The sequence below is a fragment of the Tenrec ecaudatus genome, chromosome 5 (assembly GCF_050624435.1).
Source record: "Tenrec ecaudatus isolate mTenEca1 chromosome 5, mTenEca1.hap1, whole genome shotgun sequence".
NCBI classification, from domain to species: Eukaryota; Metazoa; Chordata; class Mammalia; order Afrosoricida; family Tenrecidae; genus Tenrec; species Tenrec ecaudatus.
Window position 1 is genome coordinate 77,104,873 of NC_134534.1, and position 22,396 is coordinate 77,127,268.

A 22,396-nucleotide genomic window follows, 5' to 3' on the forward strand; every position below is an offset into this window, starting at 1 on the left:
GCTATGAATCTAGAAAAATTGGAAGTCATCAAAACATCCAGCAGAAATCTTCACAACTAGACCAGAAAGCAACATTGGGACACAGGGAGAAATGATTGAAGTTGTCGAAGATTTTTATTTTACTTGGATCAATAGTTCACATCCAGAGAAGCAGCAGTCAACAAATAAAATAATGCACCACATTCAACAAAAGATCTATTTAAAGTGTTAAAAAGCAAAGATGTAACTTTAAGGGCTAATATGCACTTGATCCCAGTCATGATATTTTCCATCCCCTCTAAAGCATGGGAACGCAGAACAATGAATACGGAAGACAGAAACCTAGATGCATCTGAATTATGGTGTCGGCAAAGAATATCGAACAAAGCATGAATTACCAGAAGAAGGAACAAATCTATCTTGGGGGATAGACAGACGGAATTTTTCTTAGAAGCTAGGATGGTGAGACTTCTCTGAACATGTTATCAAGGGGGACTGGTCCCTGTGTAGAAGGACACCATGCTTCGAAAGACAAAGGGCAGAATAAAGAGAAAGGACCTCCACGCAGGTGGCTACAACAACAGATCCAAGCACAGCAGCAAGAGGCGCGTGCCGGGAGCGGCGGGGCTTTGGCTGGCTGTCTATGGGGCTGCCACGTGCCTGCACTGAGTGGATGGCGTCCAGCAGCAACATTGCAGCCTCTCCAGCTACAGATGCCAGCGTCACGGGAACACATGTCAGAATACAACATAAACTCCATCACGGGCAGCTCAGAGCTGGTGTCTTCACCTCTCAGAGTCATTGTTTTACCAGAATTCTTTCTTTCTAAACTTCTAATAGAAAACAGAGTTGACATGGTCCAAATGGCAGCCAGTGGGAGAGTATGCAGAATCCTGTCCCATAAAGACATTCTCATGTCCCAATTTTAGGAAACCAAGGATATGTGATTTTTCATGGCAAATGGGGACTTTTTTGATGTGGTGAAGTGCAAAGATCCATTGCTATTGAATGGATTCTGACTCAGAGTGAATCAAATAGTATCTCCAAAACTACAACGTATACACTCGAGTATTAGCTGACCAGAATATCAGCCCAGGCACCTAATTTTACCACAAAACCTGCATTAAACATGTGCTAAATAAAACCCTCAGCTTATACACGAGTGTATCCGGTACATCTTTAAGTGAGCAGATAACCTCAGCTTTCTTTCAATTGGTGGGTTTGAGCCACCTATATTTTGGTTAGAAGTTCAATGATTTTATTTTTAATAGCACCTTGAACTTTGTGATGGTGGTTGGGTGGGGGGTATTTTGGATTACCTGAGTGGGTCCAGTGTAATCAGGTGATGTCTTAGAAAAACACACCGGGACCCTTTCTCAGCTGCACAGAGGCAACTATTTAGCCATGTTACAATGAAGCAATCAGTGATGGCTCCCTTTGGATAGAGGACAGGAGGGCTTGTGCCAGGAACGCAGACAGCTCTTAGAAGCTAGAAAAGGCCAGAGGAGGGATTGTCCCTTCGAGTCTTCAGAAGGGAATGCAGTTCTATCAACACTTCCGTTTCAGCTCACTGAGATGCACATGGAATTTCGTTTCTACAGAACTGTAAGGTCTTATAATTTAAGTCACTACTTTGTGAAAATTTGTTATTAAAGCAATGAAAATCTAATACAATGGCTCTCAAATTACATTTCCCATTTGTTTACATTTTATGCAGCAAGAAAAAACAATGGAAAGAAAAGGATTCCGCTTCTAAACTATGTAAGCTCTGAAGCAGCTTTTGCAGAAGTCACTTAGAATGCTCTTATATTTTATACTTAAATGTCTAGAACTTAGGTGATCACACCTGCTCAATGAATGAAATTCAAGAAAATATAGTATGCTAGCATCGTCACCTCAAATAAGTCAGTGTCTTGATCAGAAAGGGGAAACTAGATCACTGAAAGTTCAAGACGTCCTTTCTGCCATCACTTGTTGAATGAAAGAATGACTGTACGGATGTGGTTGAACATATCATAGGGTAGGAAAGTGATATGATATTAAAGATAGCTACATTTCCCGCTTAGAAATTAACATGGTAGATGGTACATTTTTCTTTTCTCAAAAACAGCAGTGTCCATACCTACATCCATCCATACTCACTCACTCACTTACTCACTCACTCACTCATTCACTCACTGCCAGAGAGTCAATTCTGACTCACAGTGATGCTCTAGGACAGAAGAGAAGAGTCTCTGGGGGCTTCTGAGGCTGTAACTGTTTACAGGACTAGAACATGTCATCTTTCCCCCACATGCCTTGTTTTAGCAGTCCAAAATGTAACCAGTACACTAACAGCTCCCATTTTTATTATTTAATAAGCTAAATTTCATCCAAGCTCCCTATCTAATTTTACTTTGGGAAATTATGCCTTAAAATCTGAATTTTTTGAGGAACTAAGTAACTAGCGATATCTGAGTCCTATAAATAAGTTCTTAGAGACCTTGAATCAAAGCAGCTTCTCCAGGAATGGAGTGCAATTATTTTCTTTCAAAGACCTCACTTGCTTTCTCAGCTTTATGTATTACTGGATTCTGCGATATTGTCTGATTTCTTTGGTAGACTAGAAGTTTGCAGATAAAAGCTACCCTTTCAAGGAGTTCAGCCATTGTAATGTGCTGATTTAACCTAAAAGTGCACTGCCACGTAAATAAAACTGGGTCTGGATCATTCCACAATTATCCTGATATTTCAGAGCGGGGAAGCAGGCAAAGGGGGGCAACCTAAAGGCAACCTAAAGAGTGTACTCTTCCCTCAGAACTGGCTCAGCTAAGTGTTTGCGTCCTCTCCTTCTAGTCCTCTCACACGGTTGTTGCCCTTTCAGCAGCCCGTTCTGTAACTTGCTATTCCTGCTGTATAGTCGTGGAGAATTCCAAGTACTTTTCCTCTGTTTTCTGTCAGGCTTCAGCTAGGTCACATCGGGCCGCCTTCTCTCGGGTCCCCGAGTCTTCTATAGACAAGTTTGCGTCATAAACGTCTGAACCCTTGTAACGTCACCTGAAATGCCTCTTCAGGACCCGGAACAAACTTGCTTACTTTTATGTCAAATCACAAGGATTTCTGAATGCCCTAGCACCTCCCTACCTCAAGAGAAGAAGCAAAAAACGACCTCCTTGTCCTTTTCCTTATCGATCCTTCTATGTTTGGTATGATGCCCTAACCATCTAGCCCACGCGACATTTATCCTTTCCGAGACGTGGATCTAGAAGTCTTATTCGAAGGCTGCTTGCGTTGTACCTCCAGTCATGCAGCCTGGCGTCTATTCGCGTCCATCATACACTGGGGATGCACCGGTACTTTGTCACCATATGGACTCACACTCAGCTGATTGGAGGGTGGAGTCCACCCAGAGACACCTCGGAAGAAAAACTTGGTGCTCCACTTCTAATAAAGAAGCCCTTGATTGTGCGGTGGAGCAGGGTTCTCCTGTGGCTCCCATGGTGTTGCCAGCAGTCCGAATCCATCCCGTGGCAAAGGATTGAAGTAGTTGCGGTCAGCTAGGAGATCTTGAATCTGCCATCGCTCATGCCAGCATAGCATGGTGGCTTTTAGAAACTTTGTGCTGAGATATGTTCGTGCATGATTATTGTTATTCTTAATTCTTTTCAACAAACTACATAGGAAAATTTGAAAGAAAGTATTATCGACTCAATAATTTATCCAAGGCTATTGAATGATTGTTATGATAGGCTCCTCTGCTCCTATAAGACCTTTCAGCTCAAGGGTCATCAATTATAATTTGACTGTGGGATGCCATTTTCTGTTAGAAGGCTGCCAACAGGTATACACACTGGTATTCCGCTTCTTTAAAGTTCAGCACAGGCAACTAAATATACTTATCAGGCTTCCTTTCATAAACGTGTGAGTCATTGCAAATGCCACCTGAAATTCTTCTTCCTGGGGGTTGTGCTCTAAATTGAGGCTTTACAACAAAGAGACACTGTCTTCCAAAACACAAATTAATACCACACAAGAAAACTAAAACATTTAATGATATTTACTCATGTTCTACTTTGTCTGCATAATGTGTTTCTTTAAAAAGAGCTCATACTCAACCGACTTAATCAACAATTATGCAGTAGCATCTCTAAATTGCTTTAAATAACACAAGAAATCATCTGGAGAGAAGCTAAAAAGCTGTAGTTTCTCTTGACAGCAATGCTCACAAGAAGATTTAGCCAATGATGAGATAGTTAGGTTTTATGTCTCCTTGGCTGGGTCAGGAACTTCAGAAATTTGGGAGCAAGGCCTCCATTATAAGGTGACCTAACATAATGTAGCCAGTAGCTTTGGGAAGATTAGGGTAGAGAGCAGCCGTTTACTCAGGTCACAAGCTGATGATGTCTCCTTGGGGCTGTGGCCTACTTGATAGGGAGACTCCTCTTTTCCCTTAGTCCTGCTGTTATAGAGGCTTTGGACTTGAACTGGCAGTATGACTTGCTGCTTCCTGACCCTGGGAGTTGTTGGCAGCCTACCATCTTGCCTGCTGACCTCAGATTCATTCAACTCAGCCCACCAGTCTGCTTCTGTGTTACCTTAATGAATACTTTCTAATTGACCTCTCTAGTTTCTAATATCTATTGAATGACTACATAGAAACTTACAGACAAAATTCATAATTAAAGGGTTTAATAATGAAGTTAACAAATTGTAAAGCCAGTAAGAAATGCTCAGGGTAGTGGTTTACCAGGACACGTTACAAAGTTGCATATCTGCTAATAATGCGCCAAAGGGGCATACTACTCTGCTATAAGTCTTAGCTCCAAAACATTCACCTCAAGCTTTGAGGGTTAGCAAAACTAGATCCCTGAATTAAGTGCCCAGAGACATCCACCCCCTTCCTGTGTAGTATCAGTAAGAACCAAGAGCGGAGCTCATCCACTGGCCCTGAGATCCGTGAGCAGTGCACCTCCTGGAACCAGATGCCAGCTGTAACATCAGAGGAGAACTAGGAGCCAGAACATAGAACAGAGCTATGGACTTCCCGACCCATGGAACATGTTAAGATGACTGCATTTGTGCTGGCGGGTGACCTGGGAAGTTCGGTGACTCTGGCACTTAATTGGGGAAGTTGAACTTGTGACCCACAGAAATGGAGCTGAGTGCCTTTGGGCTGAGGCTTACTGGAGTGGGGTACCTCTTGGTGCTTAATTCAGGAAGTTGGTCTTGCTGACCCACAGAGCTTGAGGTGAATGTCTTTGGGTTGAGGCGTACAGCAAAGTGGTATGCTCCTTTGGCATTTGTTAGCCGCACTGAAACTTTGTAATATGTCTTGTTAAACCTGCCCTGAGTCTTTCTCACTAGTACTACAATTTGTTCCTTATTAGCCCCGTTAATCATGAATTTTGATGGTAAGTTCTGTTTAGTCATTTCAATACATATTAGAGGCCAAGGCAAATTCTAGAACATTAATTAAGTCTGTATAGCAGCTTCCTGATGCCAGGGTTTGTTGGATCTGGCAGCTGCATGAGATGGGAAGGGCCCAGCATCGGACCCACAGATCTGAGCCAGACTGGGTTTGCCCTCTTCTGACACTGTGTGGGTCAAGCACTCTCTCTCCCTCTCTCTCTCTCTATATATATATAGACATATATACTATATATGTATACACACAGACACACATATTCATATACATATATCTATAAATATATGTAAATGTAAAAGATAGCATTTAATATAAATATATACTTATATGTAAATTTATATACAAATTATAAATTAATATATAAATAAATTTATATAAAATATATGACACAGCTATAAGTATATCACTGGTTTTGCTTCTCTACAGAACCCACACAGAATAAACCAGCTTGAAGTCAGAATCCCTTTCAACCTCCATCATGAATTTAGGGTCTCCTATTTAAGAAGACCATAATTTCTTTTCTCTTCTCCCAGAAAAACTAAGACTAGATGTATAAAACCTTTGAAATATAGTTCGGTCTGCTTTGGTATGAGAAAGAACAGATTTGAAACACATATGAGGGTAATTTTTTAAAGCCAAAATTACAAAATCTGTTAATAATGTATTAAAAAATGGGAGAAGACATGTTATTCAAGGAAATAAAATATCAGTATAGCAACAATGAAACTCAAAACCTTCCTCTAGTTCTTAAACGCTACCGGCCCCCAATTACCATAATCTCAATTCTACCTTGCAAACCTGGTTAGACCAGAGGATGCACAGTGGTACAGTTAGGATCTGGAAACACAGAGAATCTAGGACAGATGTATCCCTCGGGATGAACGGTGAGAGTGGTGACACCTGGAGGGAAGGGGGGTGTAGAAAGGAGGAACAGATCTCAGGGATCTACATATAACCTCCTCTCTGGGGGATGGGCAACAGGAAAGTGGGTGAAGGGAGACGCTGGGCAGTGTAAGATATGATAAAATAATAATTTATAAATTATTCAGGGTTCATGAGGGAGGGGGAAGCAGGGAGGGAGGAGGAGGGAAAAAAAGAAAATGAGCTGATTCCAGAACCCAAGTGGAGGGTGAATTTTGAGAATGATGAGGGCAATGAATGTATATGGGTGCTTTGCTCAATTGATGTATGTATGGATTGTGATAAGAGTTGTATGAGCCCCAATAAAATGATTTACAAAAAAATAAAATAAGGAATTAAAATAATTTCATGATTATACTATATTTACTTGACACAACTAAACAAGTGCAATGTTTTTCTTTTTTAACATGGCCTGAATAATATTTATATTATACGACTTATAAAATACAAATGATGGCAATGTACAAAAGTACAGCCATTTAATGATATCATTGCATAGTCTTTGTTCAATTCATAAAATGTAAGCATTGAGAAAAAGAAAAATACAGCTACAAATGTTAGATTGCTTATCTTCTCTTTCAAAAACAAGTAGTTGAAGCCCAAAAAAGGGGAGTAAGAGTATCAAACTCATTACTAATTAAAAACTCCTCACACCACGTAGCTCAGAGTGATGACTTAGTAGTTGTATTGAAGTGAAACTGTTTGGTGTAGCTCTAACATCCATCGACCTTGCAGTCCCTATGGAGAGCTCTACCTCAGGGCTTGGTCAAGTCTGCCATTCCTCTGGGGATAAGAAAGCCATGTCAGCAGCAGCGACTGAGAAAAATCCCATGATCATCAAGAAAGATGAGCCAGTAGTGGAGCGTGTGCGAGGTCCCTGCCTGAAGTGGCAGAGGCACCACAGGGCTCAGGGGCTGTGTTCCGCAGAGACTACAAGAAAGAGCAGAGAGGCCCTGCTGAGTTCCTGAGGCTGAGGAGAGGAATGGTTAGGAAGCAGAGCAGGAGGTGGCATTCCTGGCCCACAGAGAGATTGGCCAAGGGACCAGAAAGAGATGCTTGCCAGCATGGCTTGCTAAGAAGCGAATACAACTGCATGTCTGACCTCTGTCTCCGTGTAGTCAGTCTTGGGCTGGTTGTTGATCTGGGTTCTCATTCTTTTTGGGGTACCCAAAGAAGGCCACACATAGCCCCATGCCATTTCTTCAGTAGTTGAGATGGATTTTTATAAATGCTATTAGTCTACAATGTAGAAGCAAGTGCGTTTTTGTAGTAGTGAAGATTTCACAAATATTTCTATTTGATGAAAAACTACTACAAACTCTATTGGGATATTGTTGACTTTACTTCTCAAAAGTTATGTTTATTTATGCCCATGCCAAAGAAAAAGATTTAAATTACTTGGAATAAGGAACACATCGTTATATGTAGGCGATCTTGTTATTTCTTTTTTAAAGAATATAATAACATTGCTTTTGAAAATGATTGTATAAGAAAAAGCACAAAAATAAACATTATTTGAGTGAACTGAAGAAGCTTATGAATTTTACAAAGTATCTCACTGACACAGAAACTTCATAATATTATGATAATAAATAGAGTATCATTCTTGTCTTTCCAAAGGTGACTATATTATAGGTGATTTTCTTTGATGGTAGTTCTGCTTAGTCTTTAGTAAATATGTGGATATTTACTAGAGAATATATATATTCTACCCTATCTTTAGCCTTTCAGAAGCATCATGTTTGAAGATGTCTTGAAGAATACCTGGGTAGGAAGAGAATGTTTAATAGAGAATGTTTAAAACTAATTACTAGTATCAGCAGGTTGTATATATTTAAATACAAATAAATAGCAAAGCATTAAATAACAAAGCATAATCGATCAGTCTGAAACAGCCATCAGGAAAAAAATTATAGGATACAAAAATATTTATATTCTTTGTTAAAAATAATGGCTAGATCATAAGCAGCTGCAGGGAACCGAGAGTTCTATTCCTAAGCGATTGTTTCTTATACCAAATTCTTTAAGGACTGTCTACAATTTCGCTACTTGAAAATGCTTTGCCCAAAGCCAGAGTTGATGGACGATTCCAACTTTGAAGGAAATTGAATCTTGAGCAAGAAAGAATTTTCCCAGTAAGTGCAGGGGAACAACTTTGGCTAGGTAATAAGAATAAACCCTGAGAAAGGAAAATTTTTCATTGATCCTGCTGGGATTTTCAGGTGAAATATTCAACTGAAGACTTTCATGAGCAAACTCAAATGTCGTGAACAATGGTGTAAATTTAGGTCCAAAGACAAAGACAGTGTGCTATTTCTACCATTTGGGAAATGGTCAAAATTCCTAAATATATATATATGGCAAATCAGGCCACAATGGGAAATGTATAGTCATTAAAACACAATAGGAAAAAATCTGCAAAAATCCCCAAACAGCTATAACAACAAAAAATACTGATGAAGGTAAATTTTCCTTTGGTAAGAGTAAAGTCAAGGGAATCAGCAAGATGTGATATCTCTAGTTACAATTTGTATGCTTTAAGCAAATAAGCCTCTCTTAATTGGAATTCCCACACATAAAACAAAGATCACAACACCCATCTCAGAGATAAGGATAAAATAATAGTAATAATAAATCAGTGGAAACTTTATGTACTGAGCCAAACATCTACTATCTCCCCCCCTCCTATGTTTTTCAGAAGAACCTGACCAAAGCTAATGATTAACACAATAAAATTCTTCTGGGAAAATTTTCATATTCATTTCCTATCTAAATTATATTCTTGCATGGTCATGTATACTGTGAACGTTATGAAAATATAACTCAATGAAAACTCGAATTCATCAATGATGTTTAAATTCTACAGGTCTCTCAGGAAAAGTCTGTGAAAGAGACTAGCAGCCTAACGTTTCTAGAACTTGTAGTACTAAAATAAGATGCCATTTAAAGCTCAGCCTAATTCCTCTGTGATGGAAAAAAACTACAACTTGAATTGTGAACCTTACTTATGTTTCAGCATTTCAAAATGTGTCAATGAGATGAGTGTTCATATTTACATCCCACGTGGATTCTTAGGAAGGAAAAAATATTTCAAATCTTGTGATTGTCAAAAAAGCAACAATAATTTATTAATTATGCCTTTGTCGATCTTAAAATTTGGCATAAGAAATAGTCTGGGATACTTCTAAAATGCATTCAGTATTCCTAGGGGGACTAGAAGAGCCAGCAGCAGAGGGTGGCTGCATATTTCAAAAGGCCATTTCCACGTCGAAGGCAAGGGTCTAATTAATCGTGCTACAGCTGTGCGGTTAACATGCAGATCGGAGGTCGTGTCACAAGGGAACATGATGGTTTTGTAAAGCCACTCAATTCTGTACGGTTTTCCTGTCACAAGTCATGCATAGTAATGAAGCTAGGCCCCAAAGAGTTCCAAGATAAAGATATTAATTTCTATTAATTTCTCCAATACAGGCAGTCCCTGGATTTAAACATATAATTTGCACACAGACTCCCATTATGAATCAACTCCTGGAAAGTCAATTATCTAACACTTCCGGGTTCAGACAGTGGTTCATAACAACAGATGGGTAATACTCTTCAACGTTTGCCCAAACATTCCTAATACCATGATTATTATTTTAAATCATTTTATGGAGGTCCTTACAGCTCTTCTAAACAACCCACACGCCCCCCACTGTGTCCAGCACTTTCGCTGCCCATGCGCAGAAAGGCCCCATGAGCTAAAGTCAACTGGACTGCATCTAACACGCTCCATGATCATTACTCTATAAGGAATCCATGTTTTGAAGAAAAATATTAGTTATTAATTTTATCTATGGCTTTCATCTTCATTCTCCTACCAGCAATTGATTATACTCTAAAATTTTGTTCCTGAATTCTGCACTACAGGTTCTTCAACTTTAAGTAATTTAAAGATTAGCTATAACAAAGCAAAATTATAAACTGATACACACATTAATGCACATAGCATTGTTGTTAGGATTCACTGGGTCAGTTCCAACTGATAGCAGCACTATGCAGGGCAGAACACAATGTTGCTCAGCCCCATCTCAAAACCACTGCTATGTTTGAGCCCAGTGTTGCAGTTACTGTGTTAATCCATCTCATTGAAAGTCCCTTTTTTATGATGATATAAGCAAATATGATGCTTTTCTCCAAGCAGTGGTCCCTTTGGTAACAAACATGGAAGCAAAGATTGATTGAATTACACATATTAGCTCAACTCAACTCTGCCCTGAGTTCATTGATGCATAGCGACCCAGTAGGACAGGGTAGACTTGCCCCTGAGAGTTTCTGAGACGAACTCTTTACTGGAGTAGAAAGCCGTTTTTCTCTCTCTGAGCCACTGACCTTGCGGCTCCTACCCCTGTGTGGAACCACTATGCCACCAGGGTGCCGTGAAATATCTATATAGAAGCATGTCTAATAAATATATCTATAGTCTGCAACAATATTGTTTTAATTATATTATTTTGCATATATTTCTATTTGGAATGTCAGGGTGTGCAAAAGGTGAACTGACCCAAAGCAACTGTATATTGGTGGGTCAAACCCGCCCGGAGGAGCCTTGAAGGAGAAAACTGGTGATACTTTCAAGGTCAAAGTCTGGAAAAACCGATGGAGAAGATCTGCTTGCAAATGTGGGTTTCAAAAGAGCTGGAATCTATTAGATGACAACGAAACACAGTAGATTTTTATTTCTAATAGATGAACGTACCTATCCGTGTTACGAGGAGGCTTGGTGGCCCTCTCTGGTAATTGTGGAACTGCTACCCATAAGGTAAAATGCTCAAACTGAGCAGTTGCTCCTCAGGAGAAAAACGAAGTGATTTGTTTCTGTAAAGATTTACAACCTCAGAAATCCTACATAGCAGTAGTTCTCAACCTATGGGTTGCGACCCCTTTCAAGGTCAAATGACTTTCACAGGGGTTGCCTGATTCATAACAGTAGCAGCATAACAATTATGAAGTAGCAAGGAAATAATTTTACGGTGGGGTCACCACAACATAAGTTACTGTAATAAAGGGTCATGGCATTAGGAAGGTTGAGAACCACTGCTATATAGGATCACTATGATTAGGTATTGATTCAATGGCAGTAAGTATCTGCATTACAATCTTCCCCACTTTCTATTATTTACTCTAATATTTTTTCTGCCGATACCATTAAGAATAATTCTTTAAAAGTTAAAGATGGGTCTATATGTGTATATATACACAAATGTGTATTAATCTGGGTGGACTAGAGAAACAAATTCATAGACACTCATGTGTATAAGAAAGAGCTTTATATTAAAGAGCTGTTGTGTGTTAAGAAAACATCCCAGCCCAGATCAAGATCCTAACTCTGATATTAGTCCATATGTCTGATGCCAATGTATAAATCTATAAATGAAACACATGTAATGATTCCAAATGTAGGAGGATCACAGGCCAGTGGGTCGAAAGTCTTGTGGATCCATTTGCAGTATAAGCATCTCAGTGCTGGCAGGGGTCTCCACGTGGCTTCTTCAGCTCCAGGGTTCTGGCTACATCAGTGTAGCTCCATTAGGCCCATTAGGCTCATAGTCAGTAATGTCTTGCAGGGAGTGAGTGTCTGTCCTGCCTCCAGTGAGCTAATTATCTCAGTAGCGCCACCAAATGAAGTCACCAAGCCTGTGACCTCATTGAAAGGCTAATCTCCACCCCTTCGCTCTTAAGTCTCAAATTGACAACAGATTATATAACTACCACCGAACATATGTATACAAAGAATTCTCAAAACTCAACAATGAGAAAAAAAATCTTACCCCCCCTAAAAAGCAGGTAAATATCTGAAAGATTACCTCCCTGAGGAAACATAAAGATAAATAAGTATATAAGAATTTGCTCATTATATATCATATGAAAATTAAAATAATGATATATTACTATTTTAATAGAATTGCTAAAATCCAAAACATGAAAACACCAAACCCTGGCAAGCGTGTAGAGCAACAGGAATTCTCGTTCATTGCGAGCAGAAATGCAGCTCGGCGGTTCATCACATCAAGAAGAGATTAAACAAAGGAGCACAGATGAGAGAGGAGTCTCATTAAACCTAGGACGATGGGCTGCTAGCAGATTGTGTCCTCTTAACCCAGGTCCCTGCTACTAGACACAGGGGAAGATGGTTGTCAGAACCCATGGTGATCTCCAAGGGATATTGACAGAAACTAGAAAGTCCCCCTAGAGCTGACCCAGAGAGAAAGTCTGTGCCCAATTCAGTCATTTAACCTCCTCAACAAGAAGAGAACACATTTATGTTCACTAAGTCCATCCACTTGTGGTACTTCTGTTATAACAGTACTACATAACTATGACAGAATTCAATTTCAATATAACAAACTAAACCATAAGCCATTGCTTTGAACTTCCATGATATTAAGAGTCTCCCAAAGTCGGTCTTTTCTGAAGAACATACCACATCTCTTTATATAGAGTAAATCCACTTGTAATATTATGTATATCAGTATATTTATATAGATGCTATACAGTTAAAACAGGTTGCTTGAAAAGCATGATTAACTCACCTTAGATAGTCCACCCACTTCCAGATAAAAGCAGATAATGAACACATTCCAGGTGACCCACAGGGCTGTCCATACTGTATACTGTATATAAACAGGAAGAGGAAAAGAGGAGAGAAGAATATGCAGATGAAAGATATGTATGCATGTGTGAAATAAATCAATAATAACATGTCAATAAGAACAACTCTTCTGGGAAGAAACAGACCAGGAGCTCTCTAAAAGGTGCTCCTTATAAGGTCCCCTAAGACCTCTAGAAATTAGACATCCCATAGTTTCCACTGTTTTCAGTAGATTTATTTTTAAATATTTTGCTGGCTTGTAGATGTAAGTTAAATACAAGTGATTGCTCGACTTATATTTATCATCATAAACATTTTCTGTAGCTTTCTATTTATCTATCATCTAAGCAATGATACTAAACTCAAATTTTAAGAATTGTACTTTCATATTCCTATTTTTAAAATGTTTAAAATTAGATGTACAGAGTAAAATGAACAAATTTTTATTTACCTTTCTGTTTTCTCAAGAGTATGTGCCCTTAAAAATCATATAATATAAAATATACTCTAGAAGTATAATTGTTGATAAATAGAATTATGATTTTTTAAAAATCAACTACAAATATCCATAATGCAAGATACTTTCTAATTACATCCAAAGGACTCTAAGTAGTCTGTCTTACAGATTAATTCACTTTATTAATGTATTATAAATTAGGAAATGCCTTCATCAATGCTCTTCATAAAGAACATTGTTAAAAAGAACTATCAAACCCATTGCCATAGAGGATATTCCAACTAATCACAATCCGGTAGAACTAAGTCGAATTTCCCCATATTGTTCCCAAGTTGTCATCTTTATTGACGTGAACTGCCACATCTTTCTTCTTCAGAAATGCTGACGGGTTCAAACTACTAACTGAGTGCTTTGACCACGGAGACCCCAGGGATCCATGTGCAAGCGAATAATTCAGCCTTGAAAGGAGTCACTAGGAATTGCATTAGGACAGCCAACAAAGAATCTATGCATGTGAAGAATGATGCTGGCAAAGAATGATGAATGTACCAGAGACTGGCAGAGAAGCAACACATCTAGCATGGAAACTATAAAGCCAGACTACTCTTTAGATGGTGAGACTTCATCTTAGGATGGTGCGTTGGTCTCATTATGAGAAGAGAGTATTCCTTGGAAAGGGGGCATCCTGCTTTGTAAAGGAGAAGGGCAGAAAAAAAAGAGGAAGATCCTTCTTGAGATGGGTTGATACAGTAGCTACAATAATGAACTCAAGCATTGCAAGTGTGAGGACAGCCCAGGACAGGGTAGCATTTCATTCTGTCGAGCACAGGCTCACTATGAATCAGAACCAACTTGATGGGACCTGATTGTTAAAAGAGTCTTTGTGGCACAGTGGGTTGAGCACTGGACTGCTGAGTAAAAGGTCAGTGGCTCATAGGGCTTTAAATGTGGATCATGACCTGTGGTAGTCACATGATCTGGTGTCAACTTGATACTATTAAGAGTCAAGGGGTGGAGTTTATCCTGTCAATCAGTTCACAGCTTGATGACCTCATTTGTAGGCTCAATTGAGACAAATAGCTGATTGGATGCCAGATACACACAGACACTCTCTGCTTCCATCTTCCTGGTGACAAGACTCATGGAGCTACATTAGAGCCCTGAGCTACCCTGGAGCCCTGGAGCTGGAGGAGCCACATGGAGACCCCTGCCAGCACTAAAATTCTTACACTGCCACTGGATCCATAGACTTTCCTCCCACGGGCCTGTGATCTTCCTGAATTCTAAAACATCACATGTGTTAACATGAGTCTGAAGAGGAATTTATAGATTGGCACTGGACATATAGACTAATATTAGACTCATGGACTTGATCTGGACTGAGCTGGGATGTTTTCTAAATATACAATTATTTTGATATAAAGAGCTTTGATACAAAGCTCTTTCTAATACACTTATGAGTCTCCCTGGCTTTGTTTCTCTAGTCTATCTGAACTTACACATGACCCCAAATGGGGTCGAATAACTAAATATGTGGGTTATAAAAATTTGGGAGAAGTAAAAGGTTTCTAAGTGTGGAAGAACCAAAAGTTAAGAGCCATTAGACAACAATAACATATCAATGGAGTTCAAATAGCCAACGAAGAAGTGAAAACCTCACTACTTGCACATGATATAATTTATACATTTTAAACCTCAAAGATTCAACAAAAAAGTTGAAACAATGGAAAAATTTGGCAATGTGGTAGCATGAGATTAACAAAAAATGTCAGTCTACGTCCTATATATTAACAAATGGAACTCAGAAAAAGAAATCAAGAGAAAAATACCATTAACAAAATTGATCAGTAAATTTATAGGGAGAAAGAAGAGACACACAGTATAAACAAAGAAATTCTTAAGAACAAAACCTCAAAACCTATTACAAAGCCGAAGTAGTCCAAACAGTCTGGTATCGGTACAATGATAGACACACACACCAATGGCACAACACAGATAACTCAGAAATACATTCATCTACATGCAGAAAATCACCTTCCAAAAGGGCCAAAAATGTTATATGGGAAAGAAGTAGTGTTCTGTCTCAAACAATATTCTTTAACTTTTTTTTAATCTAGATTCCATAATCCAGTGGCCACACAGGACTTACAAACAAAATCCATAGTTACAGGGTCGATTAAGGAATTTAAAAGTTGTGATGCAAACTGGACATACATTGTTCTTCACAACTTATTTCAAAGTTAGTTCAGGGCTATTACTAAATGCCCAGCGGTACCCCATCCCAGTGATCCACAGTCCAATGACCCTCTGCTCTACTTCCACAGGTCAGTAAGCGAAGCTCCTCCAACTAAGTCCCCCAGAATGTCAGCCTCTTGGCATAAAGCACTCAGCTTTACTCATTCCTGGGTCTGGAGAGGCCACTGATCTCTTTCCCTCTCTGCCAGGTTCCATCGCTGCTCCTCTTATGTCTCAGCTATCTTCTGGATCAAGGAAGTTCACTCTACAGGAATCTCAGAACCCAGAGGATACTCATCTCTCTTGCTGGTAATGAGATCTCTTCTCTTGCTTTGTAGAGAGTTCATTTTATACACAGAGAGATGGTATATCAATGCATCTTTTTCACAGCTACCCATACTCATAATAACCCAGAGAGAACCCCCGTGGATTTTTGAGACCATAACTCTTTTCAGGAGTAGGAAATCCAGTCTTTCTCCTGCGAAGTGGCTGGTGGTTTCAAACTGTCAACCATGTGGATCACAGTCCAATGTATATCCACTAAACCACCAGATGAATCGAATCTGTACCTTTTCCCACTCTCTTACCCAGATCCATGTGAGTAAAGGTTGCTTGGTAGGAGTTAGAGAGTTTGGATAGAAGAACTATATTAAATAATTCACTGCCCCTGTAAATAGTTTTTTTCAACAAATGGTGTTGGCAAAATTGAATGTCTATTTGCAGAAGAATGAAACAGGGCCCATACCTGACCCCATATTACAAAACAAACTCAAGATAGATGAAAAAACCCTGAATTTCAATCCTAGAACTATAAAGATCATCAATGAAAAATTAAGGATAAACTGAAAATCTATCTGCTACATTGCACAGAGATACTGCTAAATATAGGATAAAGGTAATACACATAGAAAGCAAAGTGGATGTCTGATCCCCAGTAAAAAGAAAGTACGCATGTACATCAAAAGACTTCATCAAAAGAATAAAGAGGGAATCAATGCTCTGGGTGGGGTGGGGGGGTGGGATTTCATAATGACAAAATGGACAAGGGTCTAATCTACATAAGCTATAGAAAATCTGTAGAAAAGTAGACTACCTCAATAAGAAAAAGACCAATAGCCCAATTCAAAAACAAGCAAAGGACACGGACCGATAGCTCTCCTAAGATGACATTCAAATGGGTAACAGACATGCAACAAGGCTCATGATTATTAGCCATCTGGAAGGTGCAAACCAAAGTGATGATAAGATACCACCTCACACCTTACACCATCAAGCCTTAAAATAAATATTCAAACCAGTTCCTTAACGTTTGTAAATTATGAAGCCTTTGCCCTCTAGCTGACCCTGACTCGCAGCGAGCCCACGTGCCACAGAGCAGAAGGGCCCCATAAGGGCTTCTAGGGTATCATGCCATCGTTACAGAAGCAGATCGCCGGGCGTTTCTTTGGTAGTGCACACAGGTGGTACTCAAGCCAGCAACCAGGAGGGTACTAACTGAGGGCAAATTATTTGACCTTCCCTGCATGGATTCCATGTCAAAATATGAATTTTAGGCATTGTATGAAACAGCCCAATTCCTATTAGAGTTTTATCAGAACTATTAACTATAAAACACAATAGAGATATGGTATCTTTCTTGTCATTTATCATTTTTAAGGGCTTTCAAAATAACACATGTAGTTGGGTCATCTTAACTTCTGTTCCCCCAAAAAAACAAACAAACAAAAACCCAACACTCCCACTGAGTTGGTTCCAACAAAGACTGATGCTACAGCACAGGGTAGAACTGGCCCCTGGGCTTCTGAGACGAACCTTCTGGAGAAGCTGGTGATTTTGAACTGCTGACCCTATGCCGCTATGACTCCTTAACCTTGATTACAGTCGATGTCACATCACAAATGTTTCTTCAAAAAAATTCTTAGAGGAGGTTTTGTGATTTTTGAAAGAAAAATGAGTCTTTCTACTCACGTTAAGAGTTACAGTCTTGAAAGTCCATCAGGGAAGTCCTACCCTGTCCCATAGAACTGCTCTGAGTTGGACCCACTCAATGATAATGAGCTTGGTTTTGATTCATAATTAATTACGGATCTTAAATCTATGTAAATTAAGAAAAATGTTAAGATATGTTAAAGTTTTATATGGTAAACATGTAATGAAGCCCGTAGCATATTCAGATATTGTCTCTGCTACTGCTGTCTTCCATTATGAAAACTCTAGGATGAGTGAACTTAGAGTGTATAATGTTCTATAGGTATTGAAATACTTTTCTGAATCAAAATAATTTCCTATGAGAATTAACATGTATTTTGAATATGTATTTTTATAAACAACATATAATTTTACAAACTTACTGATGATCAAGTTATAATAAAATTTGAAGCTATCGATCATACAGAGAGGTAGTTAGTTTATTGTGCCAACCTGGCTGATAAACACATGTGGTGTTAATTGAAGGGCAGAGGGATAAATGTCTCAGTGATCCTAGCCTTTCGAGTTCTCAGGACTCTTGCTTTGTGATGGTTGGACCAGGGTGCAGCTGTCTTAGCCAGTTCCCTGCTTTAGCTGGCAAGACTCACATCCTTTAAGACATTCCTGAGGAGAAGCCACATGGACCTACTCTGATACAGCCCTTGGTGCTGGAGCAGCCGTGTGGAGACCCCTGCCAGCGCTGAGATGCTTCCACACTCACTGACTTGGCTTTCCTCCTGCAGTCAGCATCATTGAGTGTGATTTGTGAGATGGAAGAGGACTTTGTGGATTGGTGTCGGACATATGGGTTAATGTTTTACTTGTGGGGTTGGGCAGCACTGGGTTGGGATGTTTTCTTGATGTGCACTTAATGTTTATATAAAACTCTCTTTTGTACATCTGTGGATTTGTTTCTCTAAAGTATCCAGACTGGAACATACAATGAAATGTGGAGTCTGATTTTTTCCATTCTAAGTAAATCTAACTACAAGAATGTTGGGATTGTGAAGACAGTATAGACCATTACCGTAAGTTTCCAGTAAAAAGTTGTGTCAAAAGGTAAGGATGTAAAATAAAAGTAAGAATGATGTAAGCAATAATTAAATGATTTGCAGATTTATATGATTCTTAATTATTAAGATTACAAACCTAAACCCACATATAGCAACTGTATAGTGAAAATATATGTTTAAACAATCATAGAACAAAATTCATTATTGAGCAGATTCAAAATGCCTCATAAGTTGTACTATTGATGTCAGTTTTGAAATTGCCAAGATCAATTTAGCATGCTCTGTTAGACTGCAATGGTCAACATCTAACTTCTGAACAATAACATTAGCTAACATTATCTTGGTGCGTTCTATGCTTCTGGACCACCACTTGTCTGCCATTTTGTCAAATTGTGCTGGCTTCCACATTGCTGAGACGCTGGAATGAATGTCATTGGTATTTCAATCCCTCCAGGGTCACCCAAGTGAGCAGGATTCAGCAGTGCCTCCCTAGTACGAACAGACAATGGAGAAGAAATGGGCGGTTCCCTGCTGAGGATCAATCACTGAAAACGTTGTAACTGCACAGCTCTTTTATTGTCTGAAATATTATGGGATGTCTGTCTTCCAAATAATTAGTTTAATAAAGATAAACAATATTAGTATTGCTTATTTTGTGATTGGTTTCAAATCTGAATTATGTACTTGAATCTGAACTTGTGGTAAAGATCTGTTCATAAAGCTAGAGAGGCATTCCTAGTGTGATCTATAAGAATTTGCCTAAGCAAAATGTATTAGCTACTGTTTAATGCATAAATAAAACTGTTTGTCCATCCTACCTTCTTTCTGAAGTGGTTTATTTTATTTAATAAAAATAATGATAAAAAAGAAATAAAACTGTGGATTTTAAAAAAATCACTTTTGTTTATCTTGGCGCACACCTGAATCCCCCTACAAACATATAAATGTAAGTATATAAGACTTAACTTTGTAATGTAAAAACAAAACAAAAATTACTATGTATATGATCTATCGCCCGACTTACCTACCCACCTATGTCCTTCCAACTTTGTGTTCACTGTACATATTTTAGGTCCTAATTTAAATAACTAAGCAATGTGCCTTGAACAATTGAAAAAAATTAACATACATTATATGCTTCCTGGCTATTTTCAAGTTTTATAAGGATATTTTCGCATTCTAAATTGAAGTGAACTTCAGATGTCTTCCAGTCTGTTTTACCCTATTCAGGAATCAGTCTATCATATTTAATATTTTTGCTTTCCAAACTTTCTTTCATCCAGCCTCACCTCCCCAGCCCCACTCAGTTACCATAAAGGTTATTAATTTATGTATTCATACACTATGCTGTTGTGCAGAATATGCTAGACTTAGTAAAAGTAAAAAAGTAGGTGATTTGCTCACTCGTTGTTCCTAACTTTTTCTGGAGTGTGTATCCATAAAAAGTTTAAGAGCAGTCTACTGTAAGTCTACATTTTAACTGTAAGGAGAGGAAGGTGAAGGAAATAGGAGACATTTAAGCATTCAGTCACATATCAGGCATTCACTCCTTGTGCAACTATGTCAAGGAAATGATATATTGTTATTGTTGTTAAGTGCCCACAAGTTGCTTCCACTCATAGAAACCCAATGCACCATTTAACCAAACATTGCCTGGTCTTGTGCCATCTTCACAATTGTTCTTATGTTTGAGCTCATAGTTACAGCCCATTGTTACAGTGTTCCTCTCGTTCACTGCCTCTCTACTTTACCGCGCAGGATATCCTCCTCCGGGGCCTGGTGCCATCTGACAACATGTCTGAAGTACATGAAGTACATGAGACAGAGCCTCTCAGGACCATTCTGGCTGTACTTCTTCAAAGACAAATTTGTTTGTTTCTTTGGCAGTCCATGGTACTTTCAATATTCTTTGCTATCACCATAATTCAAATAGATTGATTCTTCTTCCATTTTCCTTATTCTATGTCCAACTCTCACATGTACATGAGCCAATGGAAAATATCATATAATGGGTCAGGTCCACTTAGTCCTTGAAGCAACCTTCTTGTTTTTCAACACATTAAAGAGGTCTTGGCAGCAGATTAACCCAATGCAATATGTCATTTGCTCTCTTGACTGCTGCTCTCATGAGCACTGATTGTGGGTCCAAGCAAGACTTTTCTATTTCTCACAAGCACAGACTGTGGCCGTCAATGTGGATCACAACTCAAAGTATAGCGAACCCAAATCCTCACACTGGGTGAATAGGTAACATCATGAGAAATGGAGAACAAATGGAAGTAGATCACATGTGTTATATTACATAGTTCCAAAAAGTGGTCCCTAAATCAAGTTGATCTTACTGTGGAATAAAAAAGGCAAAGAATTGTCCAAAGTTTTCAAAGCCAATAATTATTAATGCAGATGGTATTTAAATCTGAAACCAACTGAATGGAAGTCTAATGCTCTTGATGGTGATTTTGTGAAGTTGTTTAGGAAGGAAAATTTTGCTATGTTGTAATTAGTATTAAACAAACTGTTCTTCATATACTAACTTGTAATTCCAAAGTTAATCTTTGTTTTCAACATGTTAAATGAATTAACTAGTGTTTCTTCATTTAAATTCATTTAAATCTTCTTGAGTAAAATTTGCCTCTCACCCACTAACTAAGAAAGATTTAAATAATTCTGGGGCAGAATATAATTTCTGAATTTAAAAGTAAGCTTTGGAAAATATTCAGCCATGTATCTACATACAGGAAACAGATACTTTATGATTTCTAAATATTATATCATAGCCCATACTCTGATTCATACAGTCTATAGCTAAAGAAACACATAAAATACATTAAAAACACAAAAAGTGAACCTTCTATCTCCTAACATACACAGGCACACGTATGCATGTACATGTATACATACATGAAATTTAGTAAAAGCTTATTGCTACTAGGTTCATACGCACATGGGTTTATTACTGTCAGAATGTGTTTAATAGTCTCTATAATTGATGATTGGCAATAGATGAGTTTTCTCAGCAACACACCTGTCTTAATCTCCTTAAGATGGCTTCAGAAAAAGGTCCAATGGAAAGAGTGGCTTTTTAGGGAATCTGCTGGCTGGTTAAACTGAAGGCAGAGACTTCCATTCAGAAAGTTATAGTGACTGTCTTTTGGGATTCCAGGGTACTAATTTTGACATATTTTCTTGGAGAGCACGAGATCTCCTGGGGGCTCACTATGAAGAAGTTTCTGGTATTTTATTATTTGAAGCAGCATTGGTGAGCGAGAACATCAAAGTAGAATCCAGGAGTGTTTCCTGTCATGAATACGCACCTGCTCATTCTTTCTGGGCAGCAAGGGCCTTTTGACAAGAATTCTGTTGGCAGACATTACTCCATCCAATCAGAGACAGGGTCTTTGAATGTGTACCCCACATTCAAAGACCATAGAAAAGGGACATGGCCATGGTAAACTGAAGATGATAGAATGATTCCCAGAATGGTTAGAGTTTGAAAACCACCTTCAGAAGTGTATAGATCTAGCTGGAGGATATCTTGTGAAATAATAGAGTCACCTCTTGATGCTTTCAAAAACAAAGTTTACTTAAATTGTCTTAAAAAACATTGTTTTACTTACCCTAAAGGGCTGTCATATGACAAAATTGTTTATATAGTTTAAAGAAAATACAGAAACCATAAGTTGAACCGTCTCAATGATGATGTATCAGGAGAGGAATTCTTGCTTTTCCAGTTTGTGCTTCTGGTGAGTTTTCTCAACGCAGGATTTCCTCAGTGAGAGTGACTGCAG

At 38.6% G+C, this 22,396-nt stretch overlaps 1 protein-coding gene across 1 annotated transcript in view; it reads right to left on the reverse strand.

Moving 5' to 3' along the window:
* The window catches only part of NKAIN3 (sodium/potassium transporting ATPase interacting 3), a 384,353-nt gene that overhangs the window by 353,577 nt on the left and 8,380 nt on the right, over positions 1-22,396 (reverse strand). Inside the window, exon 3 of the mRNA XM_075550845.1 lies at positions 12,877-12,957. Coding sequence (XP_075406960.1) covers positions 12,877-12,957 — 81 coding nt within the window. The remainder of the gene's footprint in view (positions 1-12,876; positions 12,958-22,396) is intronic.